Source organism: Narcine bancroftii, chromosome 1 (assembly GCF_036971445.1).
Source record: "Narcine bancroftii isolate sNarBan1 chromosome 1, sNarBan1.hap1, whole genome shotgun sequence".
Taxonomy (NCBI): Eukaryota; Metazoa; Chordata; class Chondrichthyes; order Torpediniformes; family Narcinidae; genus Narcine; species Narcine bancroftii.
Window position 1 is genome coordinate 435,206,138 of NC_091469.1, and position 16,093 is coordinate 435,222,230.

Below are 16,093 nucleotides of genomic sequence, written 5' to 3' on the forward strand. Positions count from 1 at the left end.
ATCTGAATTTGATCAAAATTCATTTACTTAACAGGAATTGGACATTCTATCCTTATTTTATTTCATCTGCTATTGAAATTCTTATCTACTATTATCTAGAGAATATAATAATCCAATGACCCTGGATGCCCTCAATCATTTGACTCTCCATAAACATTAGTCATTAAAAACACCCAAGATACAGCTTGCAGGCAGTTGGTTAACCACGAGGAAAGGTAGAGGGAGCTGGTAGACAATTCCCCTGTGGCCATTCACCTCAAGTATACCACTGGGTGTGGTATACTTGAAGTGGATTTCCTCCCAGGGGACAACAGCAGCAGCCAGCTAGTGCCACTAAAACAGGAAGAGAGGAGTCAAGCAGAGTTTTAGATATAAGTGAAACCATAGTTAAAGGGCAGAAAGGAGATTCTACGGCAACAAGCGAGACATCAGGATGGTGTGTTAAGCCCCAGGTGCCAAGTCAAGTATGTCTGAGCAGTTACAGAACATTCTCAAGAGAAAGAATGATCAGCTGAAGGTTGTTGTACATATTGGCATCAATGATGTAGGTAAGAAAAGAGACAAGGCCCTATTGACTGAATTTAAGAGAGTTGGTAAGAGTTATTGTATGAGGAGTGTTTTTATTGCTCTTGGCCTGTACTCATTGGAATTTAGGAGAATGAAGGGGGGGGGGGGGGCGGGGATCTCATTGAAACATTTCAAATGTTGAGAAGTATGGACAAAGTAGATACAGAAAGGTTGTTTCCCACAGTGTGAGAGCCTAGGACAAGAGGGCACAACTTCAAGATTGATGTGTGTCCAATTAGAACAGAGATCCAGAGAAATTTCTTTAGTCAGAGAGTGGAATTTTTGCAATAGGCACTTGTGGAGGCTAAGTCATTGGGTATATTTAAGAGCGAGATTGATAGATTCTAGATTAGACAGGGCATCAAAAGTAATGGGGAGCAGGATGGGCAGTGGGGCTAAGTGGTAAAATGGATAAGCTCATGATTGAATGACAGGGTAGACTCGATGGCTGAATAGTCCATTTCTGCTCCTATGACATGATCTTATGATCTAAATAGTATTGAATTGCAAATATTAAATAGTTTCAAGTTCTTTGGAATAAATTTCACTGTTGATCTGACTTAAGACAAGCACATTGACACAACAGCCAATAAGCACACAAACACCTCTTCTTTCTCAGAGACTGTGCAAGTTCAGCATGTCCCCATTGTCCCTCAACAACTTCTGAAAGTGCACCATTGAAAACCTACTTGTTGGATGCATCGGAGCGTGGTATGGAAGCTGTTCTGCTCAAGATCAGAAAAAGTTCCAAAGGGCTCAGAGTGTGAAAGCATGCATCAACAGGCTGACAGTTCTTTCCCACAGCCATCAGGCTCCTGAATGAACCTTATAACTGTGCTGTTGTGTTGCCCTTGCCTGGTGCTTTTCACTGCAATCCTACACACTGCTTCTGCAAAGGCAAAATATGCAAGACGACATTTTGCTTCAAGTCCCCATGTATAGTATATTAATGCAGAGTCCTTCAATTCTATCACTGGACATACGAAAACTACTTATTTCACCAAATAGTGCTCTATTTAATCATTTACAGGTAGAAATGATTAAATTGAGAACTTCTGAACTGAACAGCAGATGCTGCAAATGTGAAATAAAAGCAGAAATGCTCAAAGTATTCAAAATACAAAGAAGGATTTGTGGAGATGGAAATGGTGTTGACATTCCAGGACAAGGCCCCTTCAACAGAGCAAAGCAGAAATGTATTTCTCCCCACATTTAAAACTGCTGTTTAACACATCAGCTGTAGCAATTACCTTCTGCTCCAAAGCCAGCCTGAATTTCTGCTCCACTCGCTTGCACTTGTTATACCAGCTGTGTTCATCAGTAATGAAAGGTGGTACAATGTTGTCAGGTGTGCTGCCTTCACTACCGCTGCTTCCTAGAGTCCGCAACTCCTCTTCATCACTGCTAATACTCTCAGAGCTTGGATAAAATATGACAGTTCATGGATTAGATTGAGGTGAAACTGCAGTGATAAATTAATTCTCCAACAATCAGGCTGCTGAGATAGAAAGTTGAAGAAATGGTAAACTTCAGTCTGGAATCGATCTCTCACTGGCAAAAGGTGATGCCTCTGCACTGTTTTTAACTGTATATTTCTCTATCCCTGCCTTATGTCTTTGTACTTCTCTCTATACACTACTTAACTTACTGTAATATTACTCCCAACATTGTTGTTTTTAACTATTTGCTACTGTTGCACTACCTGCCATCCAAGTTGACTTGCCTAAACAGAAAGTTATGAGGTATGGAGGGTTTAGTTGTTTTTAAAAAAAAAGTTATTTTGATATATATAGATTGGCAAAACATCATGGGTTGTAAGGCCTGTAATGTTCAACATCTGGATCGTATGCATGGTTAGCGTAGAGGTGGCACAATTAGTGCAATGCTGTTACATGCCAGTGATCAGGTTTGGGGTTCGAATCTGGTGCTGTCTTTATGGAGTTTGTATGTTCTCCCTGTGTCTGTGTGAATTTTACACAAGGGTTCCGGTTTCCTCCAACCCTTTAACAGGTAGTGGGGGTGTAGTGTAATTGGCTCGCGTGCCAAAAGTGCTGTAACTGTGCTGTCTGTCTAAATTTAATTTAAAAAATTCTTTTTTAACTTTAATTTCAGTATACATAATATATAAACAATTTAATTCAGAATAGTTCTGAGTTTATGTGCAGTACATTGAAATAGTTGGTACACTACAGGAGGGCAGTCAGTTTATTACAAATTTAAGATGATCAAATGGGAATCGTGGATTTAATTAATTTAAATTGGTTGAAAACTTGAAGCACTGATTTGTTAAGTCATTAATAATCTGAGTTTGCAAAAGGAAAAAAAGCAGAAGGAAGGGAGAATGTGAACTGTGAGATTTTTAAGCTGGCTCGGGAGCTGGGCAAGCACCAAATCATCCTGATTGCATCAATCCTGTGGGAACCATGCCCATTGTTTTTGGCCTGCCAGATGCTTGTTTAAAATGAACAGTGTCAATTGACCGCCAATCAGCATTAAAGCGAATGGTTTCAAATTCCCTCTTATTCCATTTTAGGTGTCACTGTGCAATGCTTCTGCAATGGATGCCCCATTTTGCCACTGTTAAAAATTGCAGTAGCACCAAGCAACCCAAATTAGATACATTAATACTTCCATCTAAACCAGGCAGGTCCCACTTACAATGAATGACAATGGATGGGAATCAAAACAGTATCAAATGGTAAATTCATCCACTGATAGCTGCCATATACGGTATATGTAGATTAAAAAATCCAACAGCTGCAATTCCACATAACAACAATTTAAAAGTGGGGCTTGCAGGCAGACACGAGAGGAAATGAAATCTCACTCAACAACGATGGGTTCTGTAGAGTGTACAGTTGGAGGTCATTTCCTGGGAATAACAGGCATTAAACAAAACTAAGAGATAGTCACTGGGGGGTGGTGAAGGGAGTGATGGAAGAAGAACCAAAGAATTAAGGCTGGTGAAGATTATGCTCATGGATCAATCTGACAAATGATGGCCATGAAAGAATTTGAAGGTGAAGGACTTCAGCGTGTAATGTTCTGGAGAGTTCACGTTTGTGATCAGGAATAAAAGTGCTGGTCAACGATAGCTGATTGCTAGACAACATACAGACAGTTGAATGTTAAAATTAAATGTTAGTGAAGAACAGATCAAGAAAATAAATCAAGAGAATAATTAAATTATCAATTCTGGCAAACCCAAAGGCCTGAATACGAGTTATATTAGTCTAAGTGGAAAAAAGACATGTGTAGCTGCACTGATGCAGTTAATAACAATGTGTGGGTTTAAAGCTCAGCTCAGGATTGTGTGATCCAGAGTTTTGCACAAGTTGATTCAGACTAAACAAGTCTAGAGACAAAAGGTGGAATCAATGTTTTAATTTCTAAAGATTGGGTTAATAATACATACATTAATCAAACTATTACATGAAATTATGTGTCCTCCAAGTTGAACATTAAACAGCCAATCACTGACTATTTGATAAAGCCTTTCTTTTCTAAGTTTGCAGAGAAAAGTGTCATCCATCCTGCAATGCAAAACACCCATTTTTTAAATTTTCACTTTGGAAAGCCTTTGATTCAGGAAACATGTATCAAGCATCTTGATCCTGGCCCTTGGACTAATGTATTACTTTTACATCCAATACTGATGTAACATGGTTGGCATAGCAGTTAACGCAACGCCTTTACAGTGCCAGCGATCAGGTCCAGACCAAGGTTAGAACACTGCGCTGTCTGTAAGGAGTTTGTCCGTTCTCCCCATGTCTGCGTGGGTCTTCTCCACTATTCAAATTGTACTGGGGGTGTAGGTTAATGGGGTGTAAATTGGACGTCACGAACTCTTGGGTTGAAATGGCCTGTTACCAGTCTGTAAATCTAAATTTAAAATACTGTCACAGGCAAACTAAGATGCAATTGCATGCATGGCGAGTCGCAGAATGAGCAAATATAATGAAGGAGATTTCTTAAGTGTAGAGATAAAGTGAACCAAAGATGTGAAGGGATTTAAAAATAATAAAGGCACTTTTTTTTTCAAATTTAGAAAGATGATGCAGAGTACCTATGTAATTGTAATCAGGGTTAAGTTGATGAATAGTCCTAATTGAATAGCAAAACATTCTCCAAGTCAAATAATTTTTTCCCCCTTTTTCCTCAAACAAAGTGGCTATCATTAATAAGGTCAATGAGCACATCTAGTTCTGCAAATCTGGTGATAACATAGGTTCGATTGTGCTCCACTTGCTCATTGGTTCCTAAAGTTTACAAAGCAAGTCTAATTAATGATGGCAGACGTTCGGGACATAACACAAGGGCATTCTTAAAAACACTTCAGCCCACTCACTAACTCCACTGAAGCACACGAGAGATTAACTCATTGCTTTAAATGCCACAGCCTAGATGAGGAACCTTATAAGCTGTAGAAATGCCCATTAATAGTTTTGTGCCTCTATGCCTGACCATGCACCAAGATGACATGTATCCAGAATAATCAGATATTACAGAACTCCAAAAGTGACTAAGGAAACACAACACTCCAAAGACAAAAATTCTCAGTGTCATTTTGTATGAGCTAGCCTTTTATTTTTCCCTCAGGATATTCACATAAAACATGAATAAAATGAAATTAAGAATTTTGGTAAGGGCAAATTTTAAAGTTTTTTTTTTAAACACCTTAACTTCTTGTTACATCATTTTAATGAAGGGAAATAAAACAACACAAATTTAGACAAACTTACCTTTGTGTGAATTTCAGATATGGGGTATAGTCAATAACAGCTGGACAATTGCCATCCAAACTCTCACCTTTCAAACAGAAGCTGAAAGACAAATTATTTATTTACTCCTTTCAATCCAGTTATGTAACATATCACAAGATTTTTTTGCTGCCCGCTGACTTACGTGATACAAATTATGCATTTAAAAGCATCTGTGATATAGGTCCACCATATAGTGCTACAGCATGGAGCCTGGTCCTTCAGCCCACCACATTTGTACTGGTCATGAAGTACCCATCTTCATGGTTAGTGCATGGCTAGTGTTACTCTATTACAGCACCAGTGACCTTGGTTCGAATTCAGCTCTATCTGTAAGGAGTTTGCATGTTCTCCCTTTTGCCCTCGGGTGCTCTGGTTTCCTCCCACCTTCCAAAAATGTATGGGATTGCAGGTTAATTGGGGTGTAACGACATGGGCTTAAATTGCCAGAATCTGCTTCTTCCATGCTGTAAATAAAATTTAAAATTTTATTATTTAAAATGTAATTTAATTTAATACACTAATCCCATTTTCCAACACTCAACCAAGTTTAATCTAAATACCACTTGAACTTTGTGAGGGAACCTGCCTCTGATATCCCCGGGGAGTAGGCTCCAGATTTCAAGCATCCTGAAAACCCTGACTAATCCTCTCCCTCCATGTTTTCTCCCAATAACTTCCCACTGGCCTGTAATCATCTTCTTTATTCAAGGAATCACATTTGCTGTCCTCCAGTCATCTGGCACTTCTGTGGCCAGAGATTATTTGAAACTATGTCAGATGCCCAGCAATCTCGCTGAAGGAAGTTCAGATGCACCTGATCAGGCCCGGGGATTTATTCACCTTTATAGGACATCTTGTATCTTGCCATATCTAATGGGAAATGTAATGGAATGATATGGGCTCTTTTCTTCATATGGCTAATGATCAAAATGGATTGCAAAGATTACCTTGAGCATGCTATTTGTGCTGTTCATGTTCCATCCAAGCATTTTTGTCTCACGCACAATAGCAATCTCCATGACCATGTCTCTAATTGCTAGATTTTGTATTCAGGACCATATTATATTATCTTTAATATAAATTATCCTAATTTTCCATCAATGACATGCATCAAAACTTAAAAAGTAGGAGAAAATATTGCATGGGAGCATTCAGACCTGGATGATCTTAGAGCCAACTCGTCTCCTGTCTTGAAGGCTGTATCTCGAGCTCAGAGAAGTGCACGGACCTCTGGATCCAATCAAGTTTTATAGTTATCCCTGATCTCCATAGTATCCACAATGCACCAGCTAATGCAACCAGAGCTTGTGTACTCTTCGATGTTTGCATGGACATTTTAGGTGGCTGCCTCCCTGAAACATCTCTAGCCCATGGTCTCAAAGCAATCCTGCAGTGCTGCTGCAGCTCCCACTGGCCACATCCTGATCTCCCTTCAAAGTGACCTCATTCATTTTTCCAGTGGTCTGTATGCCGGGGTTAGCAGGATGAATTTGCTTTGAGTTTCCAAGGTGGAGATAGTGGGGGTGGGGGGGTGGGGTGGCCTTGTATGCACCTGGGATGTTGGTGAACACTCAATCCAGGATGCTTTCTCCTCTGGTGGGGAAAATGACTTGCTGTTGAAACAGAGGTAGAACAGTTTTCAGGTTGGCATGGTTGAAGTCACCAGCTCCAATCAAGCAACCATCAGTTTGAGACATATTGGCTTCACAGATGGGACAATAAAGCTCCTTCATTGCTTCACCCTCATTTGCTGAAGGCGGAACATAAACTGTAGCAATCAATGTTTGAATTCCCTGGGCAGGAAGAAGGGCCTGCATTTCATCATCAGTTATTTCACGTCTGATGAGAGAAGGTCTTTACCACAGAGTATTTTGTGCCATGTTACTGTCATTACCACAGCAGCCCTATCATTCCATCTTGTTCAGATGCAGCCTCAGATAATCCATTTTCTTCTCCAGCATTCTTACATTTGTGAATAAGATTATCAGGAGCGTGAGTCTGAATGCATTAACTCTCATTTTATTTGTGATCCCAGCCAGCACATTATCTGCCAAAGCAACCTCATGTCTTCTTTTTGCCTTCCTGGTTTTCTTCATATTTTCTTACATTTTCTATACTCTTCTAGTGCCTCATTTGCTTTGGTTGCCTATACCTGCTATATACCTCTCTCTTCTTCTTAACCGATTGCCAATATCCCTTGAAAATCAAGGTTTCCTATGCCTGTTAACTTTGCCTTTAATCCTGACAGGAACATACAAATTCTGCACTCTCAAAATTTCACCTTTGAAAGCCTTCCACTGACTGAACACATTCTTGCCAGAAGACAACTTATCCCAATCCACTCTTCCTAGATCCTTTCTCATTTCCACAAAATTAGCCTTTCTCCAATTTAGAATCTCATCTTGAGGACCAGACCTACCCTTATCCATTCACAACTTTGATTCTTGCATCAGTCTGCTATCCCTTTGCAAATATGTTCCTCTGAGTACTGAGCAGTCTATAATACAACCCTATCAGTAATAGCCACACCTTTCCTGTTCCTCAACTCCTTGTAGATGAGCCCACTGGGCTGTCCTGTCTAAGAACAACTGTGATATTTTCCCTGTCTAGCAATGCCACTCCTCCCCCCATCATGCTAAACAATAGAACCCTGGAACATTGAGCTGCCAGTCCCGCAACCACGTCTCACTGATAGCAATAATGTCATAATCCCACATGCCAATCCATGCCCTAAACTTGTCTGCCTTTCCGACAATACTCCTTGGATTGAAATAAATACACCTGAGAACATATCTATCACATACAAACCATTGATTTTTGTCTATACATGCAGTCCTCAAATGACCTTTATCCTCTTCCACCTCACCATCTGCTCTAACACTCTGGTTCCCACCCCCCTGCAAATCTAGTTTATACCCCCTGGAGCAGCACTAGCAAACCTACCCACAAGGATGTTAGTCCCCCTCCAGTTCAGGTGCAAACTATCCCATTGGAACAGGTTCCCCCCTTCCCTGGAACAGAGCCCAATTGTCCAGAAACATGAGGCTCTCCCTCCTGCACCAACTCTTAAGCCACATATGCAGCTACATTACCTTCCTATTTCTAACCTCACTAGCACGTGGCATGGATGTCACTCCTGAGATCGCAACTCTGGAGGTCCTGTCCTTCAACTTTGCACCTAACTCCCTAAGCTCTCTTTGCAGGACCTCTTCATCCTTCCTTCCCACATCATTGGTCCCTACATGGACCACAACATCTGGCTGCTTGCCATCCCTCCTAAGAATACCGAGAACTTGATCCAAGATACCGCAAACCCTGGCACCAGGGAGGCAACAGACCATCCAGGATCTCTCCCACAGAACCTGTTATCTGTCCCCCTAACTATCGAATCCCCTATCACTACTGCTCTCTTCCTCTCCCTCCTTCCTTTCTGAGCTGAGGGTCCAATCTCAGTACCAAAGATGTGACAACTACATCTTGTCCCTGGTAGGTCATCCCTACCAATAGGATCAAAAATGACATACTTATAATTGATGGGAACAGCCTCAGGGGTGCTTTGCTCTCTCTGTCTATTCCCCTTCCCTCTCCTGACAGTCACCCAGTTACCTGGCTCCTGACTTTTGGGGGTGACTGTCTTCCTGAAGCTTCTGTCTATTACTGCCTCTGTCTCCTGAATGTCCAGTGCTCATTGGAATTTAGGAGAATGAGGCGGGATCTCATTGAAACATTTCAAATGTAAAAGGCATAGACAGAGTAGATTGAGGTTGTTTCCCATTGTGGGAGAGTAAAGGACAAGAGGGCACAACTTCAGGATTGAAGGGTGTCTGCTTAGAATTTCTTAGCAATTTTTTTAGCCTGAGGGTGGTAAATCTGTTGAATTTGTTGCCACGGCAGTTGTGGAGGCCAAGTCATGGACTGTATTTAAGGGATCGATTGATAGGTTCTTGATTAGCCAGGGCATCAAAGGTTATGTGGAGGCCAGGCAGTGAGAATGAGTGGGAAATGGATCAGCTCATGAGGTTGAATGGAAGAGCAGATTTGATGGCTGAATAGCCTATTTCTGCTCCTATTTCTTATGGTTTCACCTCTAGTTAATTCTGATAATTGGCACGACAACTTTTTAAAAGGAGTCTAGAAAGAAGGGATCATTGTAAATACGCACAAGGAAAGAGAAAACTTGAGCCGTGCAGTACTGAAAAGATTAGCCCATAGAGCATCATAATCATACAAGTCTATAGTCACTGTAATGTCATAGCAACCAAGAATAGAATTTGAAAAAAATGAGCAAGTTGAGCTGGGCAATGACTGGATGAGGCAATCACTTTGAACTCATAACAGGATGTCTTCTAGAGAAGAGAAAGATGGAAATACTCAGGAGTTCCAATGTTAGTAGAGGGGCAAAAAGTAGATAAATTGCCACATCTGCCAAAAATATTTACCAGGCTGTTTAAAAAACAGCAATGAAGGAAGTGGAAAAGGCTCTATAAACAACTTTTTTTCCTTAAATTAGCCCCAACCACAGGAGTGGTTCCGGTGAATTGGTGAATTGTTAAAGTTGTGGCATTGTTCAAGGAGGAAGTGTGACCATCTCAGCAGCAAGAGTGTTTAAATGTGCTTACAGCAATACAGCACAAGGTTCTCTAAATGTACAAGCTGCAAGACAAAGTGGACAGGCACAATCCTTTATCTGGACATCTAAAATCCGGAAAGCTCCAAAATCCAGTAAGTGGGGAGCATTTGGGAGAGGCAGCCGAGGGACCGGCGCTTGGGGGAGGTGCCTGAGGGACCAGTGCTTGGGGGAGGCGGCCGGGTGACTGGAAAGGGGTGGGGGTGGATACAGCAGCACAATTCGGATGGGCTTTCTGAAATCCGGAAAAATCCAAAATTCGGAACACACTGTCCCCCAAGGGTTCCAGATTAAGGATTGTGTATCTGTAACATGAAAATTCATGAAGTTGTGGATGGTGAGAAAAGTTAATTGGATTAGTTAGAAATGGATAGTGTTAAGAGCCCAGAGGACCCCAAAACCCAGCAGCAATAGACATTCACCAAGACAAATGGTTACTTAAACAAAAGTTGTTTTAAATTATCTTTAAACATGAAAACAGAATCACACTTTAACTTATCACTATTGACTTAACTAACCTAACTTAACCCTCTTCTAATTCTAAGTTCACATTTAAGTCACATGTGTGTAAATTTAGAAAAGTTTTTTTTAAACCTGAAATTTTACCTTGAGTACCTAGAACTTTTTTTTTTATACCATAAATACATGAAATGTTTCACAGGTAAATTATAATTATGCAATAATTTAGGATTCCATCTATAAATAAACATCCATTTTCCTCTCAACTATCTGAGATAACTCAAATCAGCCCATATCAACGGCTTATCCACTTCAAAAATCCTATTAATAAATTTCAATTGTGCTGAATCATATTAGAAAAGTTATTTGTTCACAGTCTAATCTCATTTCTGTAGTAGTGCAGAACTGATCTCTCTCTGAGAAAAAGCTGTTCAACTCTCTCTGCTTGCGAAAACCACATGACCCTCTTAGAACAGCAAGCTGCGCTCCCAGACAGCCTACGGCTCTGAACTGCTCCTCCGATCTCTTTCATCTGTTGCTTTTCAAAACAACAATCCATTAGTAAAGTCTCCTGGGCCCTCCCCAAAGTTTTTGCAAAGGTCCCAAGGAGCCATCCTGTCTGGCTTGAGCAGAGGTCTAGTATTTTAAATGAGATCTGTTTTGAAGTGTTTGTATGTGATCTACACTTAAAAAAAACCTGCCCCAATTTATCTCCCCAAAACTTACCTATATACAATACAAACACAACATAATCTGTCACAATAGAAAGAAGTAAAGAGCAGAAAAATGGAGTTTACTCTGAACAAGGGTGAGACAATGCATTTTAGGAAGTTAAATGTAGAGGAAAGTATACAGTAAATAGAGCGCTGGTGTGCAAAATGATCTTTGGGTGCAAGTCCACAGATCCCTGGAAGTGGTATTGGAGGTAAGCAGTGGGAGAAGGGAACATGGCATACTTGCTGTCGTCAGTTGGGCATTAATAATAAAAGTTTGTTAGATAGCAGCCAAATGAAACATTGGTTCAGCCATAGTTGTAATATTGTGTCCAGTTCCCATCGATTTCACTTTCATTGTTAAGTCACTGTATACTATTAGCACTGTCTGTATGAAGGTACTGTATAGGCTGGCCTGCCCCCTGCACCTATGACTCCTCCCCCTGGAAATCCCTATAAAGGCCCCCTGAGTACCTGCCTTGGAAATGGGCCAGCAACATGCGAGATGTGTTGATGTCTTAAGCCTATTAATCATAACTCTCAGTCTAATGTGGTTAGTTGATAGTGCTACAAGCCTCTCAACCATGATATCATTGGGTGTCCATAAAGTGTTGAAGGGTAGTCTGGGTGTCCCCTACGTGAGGAGAGATGTGAATGCTTTGGAGAATATGCAGAAGTTCACCAGAATGTTGACTGGATTGGAACATATAAGCTACAGGGGGAAGTTGGACAAATTTGGCTTATTTTCCCTGGAGAGGCCAAGTCTGAGGGTAAACACATGGAAGTATATAAAATTATAAGAGACATAGATAGGGTTGATAGATTTTCTCTTTCCCCTACCGCCCCCATCCCACCGGATGGAAATACCATACATGGCATAGATTTAGGTGAGAGGGGAAAGTTCAAAGGGGATCTGCAAGACGTTCTTGTGAAGCACAATGGTAGGTGCCTGAAAAATATGACGGAGGTTTTGGGAGCAGATACGATAGCAGCATTTAACAGGCATTTAGGCAGGAACAATAACAGGCAGAGCATGGAGGAATTGGGAAAATATGTAGGCAAATGGGACTGATTTTGATTGGCATTATGATTAACACTGATGCTGTGGGCTGAAGAGCATGTTTAAAGGTTGATAGATGCCTGATTAATAGGTGTGTCAAACATTATGGGAGAAGGCAAGAGAATGGGGCTTGGAGAAAAATACATCAGCCAAAATTTGAATGCCAGAGCAGACTCGATGGACTGAATGGCCCAATTCTTCTCCATAGTCTTATGTTCTTGCGCTGTACTCTTTTACCTTCTATATACTCCCTGATTTTCTGTGTATTTTTGGAAGGTTGCAAGTCCATGAGATTCACAAGCCAATAATAACCCAGGCTCTAAGTATTTGGTTTCCTTTGGAAATGCTAAATAATCAAAGCTGGTGATTGAATAAGCTTTAGAAATGCATGCCAACTAATCAAACGAGGAAAGCCTATGCTCATATCCCCGCTGTGCCTCAAGAACTGGTTGGCTTGCATATGGCATTTCATGTTTTAAAATGAGGATTATTCAAGCAATTTCAATAAATGAACAACAAAGACCATGTTGTTGAAAGAAGAAAAGGAAACTTTTGGAATTTATATGTTCTCATCTTAAATGTAACACCATTGTAAATACGTCATGCCATTTAATCATTTTCCAATTTGAAATGTACTTCAGTTTCGACTATGAAATTATATTGAAGAACTGACGCACTCGAGTCAGACAAGAGGAGGCAAGTCTGAACTGAAATCCTTTTTGTTGAAACCGAGCATAATGGAGTGCACTACCTAGCAACTCAAGGGGAAGCAACAATTTATAATGTCTACTAAGATTTTACTTTACATTTAAAGCCTCTCCACTATGATGACACAGTAGTTAGAGAAGGGTGATCTGAACAAAGTCAGAAATTGTGCCTCACTTCACAGACAGATTGATCTCCAACATGCTGCTGTGCACAGTGGGCCCAACTCATAGCCCACAGAAGCAAAGAGAGAGAAGACACGACAGCTGTTGCACTAAAATTACTGCAGACAACTTAAGTGAATGAATTTGTGCCACTGAATACAGAATTCTGTAATTTATTAAATCCCTGAATCAGACATTAACAGTAATTAAATTCCAGTCTTTGTCATCAAAAGTGAATGGGGAAGACCATCCACGGAAGGGGTCAAACCAAACAGTTTCAAGCCAACTAGTTTAACTTAAATTTTGGACCAATTAGCGGACTCAATCTGAGGGAGAAGATAAACTTTTATTGAAAAAGACGCAGATTAATTATTGATGGGAGCTTAAATCTGACAATTTGATTTAGTTTTTTTATGATGAAGCAAGGAGGGTTGATGAAGACAGTGCATTCGACGTTGTCTACATGGACTATAGCTAGTCATTTGACCAAGCACACACATCAGACTGCTCACCAAAGGAAGAAGGTGGCTTAATGGCAGGAAGGTCTGAAGCAATACAAATCAAAAAAGTAGAAGCTGGAACTTGATTTTTTTTAAAAACATTAAAAAGAACTGAACAAAAATTCAGAAGCTGGATATGTAAAATTGTATCTGCTTGAGAGGCTCAGTTTGTATATTTCTGGACACAACATTATTAGAAAGATGAGATAACACTGGAGAGACTGCAGACTTACAAGGAATAGGTTTTTCCACTCAAAGGTTGTCAGGAATCAGGATTTTTGTGATTTGTTTGATAACTAAATTTCTCATAAACAATTCTTAATTAGTGGTTATAAAGTTGGAAACCCATCTGTCAAGACTTGTGCCTGTCCAGTACCATGTAATATAAAAATCAAATAGATTTATACCTAAAGTCAATAGCATTGAGTCCAAGCAACATTCCAGCAAGCATATTTGCTTCTTCACCCAGTACAATTGCTCCATCCTCATAATATCTCCTGCAAAGAAAATATGACAAGTGAATTAGAGTTTCAAATGTATGGGGGAAACAGAAGGTAAATAATGGCCTCAATCAGATTTACATCAGTCATTGTCCATATCAAATGCTGATTCATGAATCAAAATATTATTAGTAACAGACTTTTTTTTTAAATACAAACACCATAATGTTATTTTAAGCTCAATTTCACTAGTGTATGCCTTTGTCATGTGACATGAATAATTTGTTATGACCTGGTTGTTTTGATGTCCCTTAGTGAAGTGGAGATATATTCGGACAGACGCTTCTCCATGAGTGCTACGCGGATCCACGCTCTGCCCTATCAGGTTACAAGACCAGAATAGAACCATTACAATATTAAAATGCATAAGACAAACAAGTACACCATTTCTCCTTTCACAATGTTGACAGCTGCATACAGTGATAAAGCAAGCTTCATTTAAATCAGCGGCTGTTTTATATAAAAATTCAATACTTTCCAATGGCTTATTGTCAAATTGTGAAAGGACAGCTATAAAAATATGCCATCATACCCTTATTTGTATTTTCTCACAATGCATGATAAGGAACATCACTGCATTTTACTGCGACTTCCTGTGAATACTCAGGCAGAGACGGAAACATCATTTGAATATAAATTTATCAAGTTTAGGAAGTTGTGTTAAGCAGCAAAAAATATTGACAACAGGAAACTCCAATTTGCACAGAGTTAATATCCTAATAAACACAAGAGCAAAAGGAGCAGAATTAACCATCTGGTCAGTTGCGCATGCTCCACCATTGTGTAAGACCATGGCTGATGTAGCAATGGACTCAGCTCCACTTACCCACCTGTTCCCCATAACCCTTAATTTCGCCCCCCACCCCCCCCCCCCCCCCCCCATACTCAAACATTTATGTCCTAAATATATTTAATGAAGCTGCCTCAACTACTTCCTTGGGCTGAGAACTCCACTGATTCAAAGAATCTGGGAGAAGCAGTTCTTCCCGATCTTGGTCTTAAATCTCCTCCCCTGAATCTTGAATTCATGCTCCCTAGTTCTCGATTCACCTGCCAGTGGAAACAACCTTCTTGGTTTTATTTTATCCATTCCTTTAATAATCTTGTTTCTTTCAACAGGCCAATTGCTTCAAATGATCAATGAAAAATTAAATGTTCTCCCAATATCCATATGGAAATATTAGGATAATTTATCAAAAGCTTAAACAGGTCAGCTTTTGTTGGTTATCTTCAAAGAGATTTTTTTTAAAAGAATTGAACCAAAGGGAGGAAAAAAATGCTGACATTATTAGAATATCATAATTGAGCCCAGTGCAAACTTTGTCCAAAGTGCATTCTCAAACCTATTGTTCATGTGTCTCAAAATAAGTATCAACAGCATGCATCCATGCCATTCATCCATTAATTGCCAACAAGAACAAAGCTGCATGGAGAAATGTGTTACTCATACATTATAAAGCATATAATAGGCATCACTTCTCTTTACCTCAAGACCATTTTTGGGCAATCATTCTACCTATCAATTAGTTATGGAAGTATTATAATTGAATATTGAGATTTAAGCCATTGTTTTCAAAATCCACCAACAAATTTATGTCATTATCCTTTCTATTTCCCTCTAATTCCAAGATAAAATAAAGACCAAACTACTTTATTGTTAAAACCCTCTAGGATATTCTTTCCAGCTCAAACCCCACCCATCTGCAGGAATCTACATCCTGAACTCTTAACATAATAGCAGATGCTACTAGCGCAAAATACAAGTTTTTGCGAACAGAAGGAAATGGAAATAAAAGTGACAAAATCCATTGGAGGGACTCCAGCAGGTCAAGCACCATCAGTGGGAGAAAAATAATGATTAATGTTTTGCACCATAGCCTTTTATTGAGACTGGAGGAAATGGTGAAGAGAGTCTACATTTTCTTTTCTACATTTCTTCAGTCTCAATAAAGGGCTTTGGCTCAAAATGTCAACCATTCTCTTTTTCCCTCTGATGGTGCTTGACCCATGGAGAGCTCCAATGGGTTGTGGTTTG

General features: G+C 39.9%; 1 protein-coding gene across 4 annotated transcripts in view; it reads right to left on the reverse strand.

The window, feature by feature from the left end:
* Positions 1 to 16,093, reverse strand: part of rundc3b (RUN domain containing 3b) — a 137,675-nt gene that overhangs the window by 31,114 nt on the left and 90,468 nt on the right. For all 4 annotated transcript variants that reach the window (XM_069914291.1, XM_069914289.1, XM_069914293.1 and 1 more), the window contains 4 exons: positions 14,291 to 14,376; positions 13,966 to 14,055; positions 5,310 to 5,390; positions 1,818 to 1,986 (listed from right to left, as the gene is read on the reverse strand). In XM_069914291.1, the coding sequence (XP_069770392.1) occupies positions 1,818 to 1,986; positions 5,310 to 5,390; positions 13,966 to 14,055; positions 14,291 to 14,376 (426 nt within the window). The remainder of the gene's footprint in view (positions 1 to 1,817; positions 1,987 to 5,309; positions 5,391 to 13,965; positions 14,056 to 14,290; positions 14,377 to 16,093) is intronic.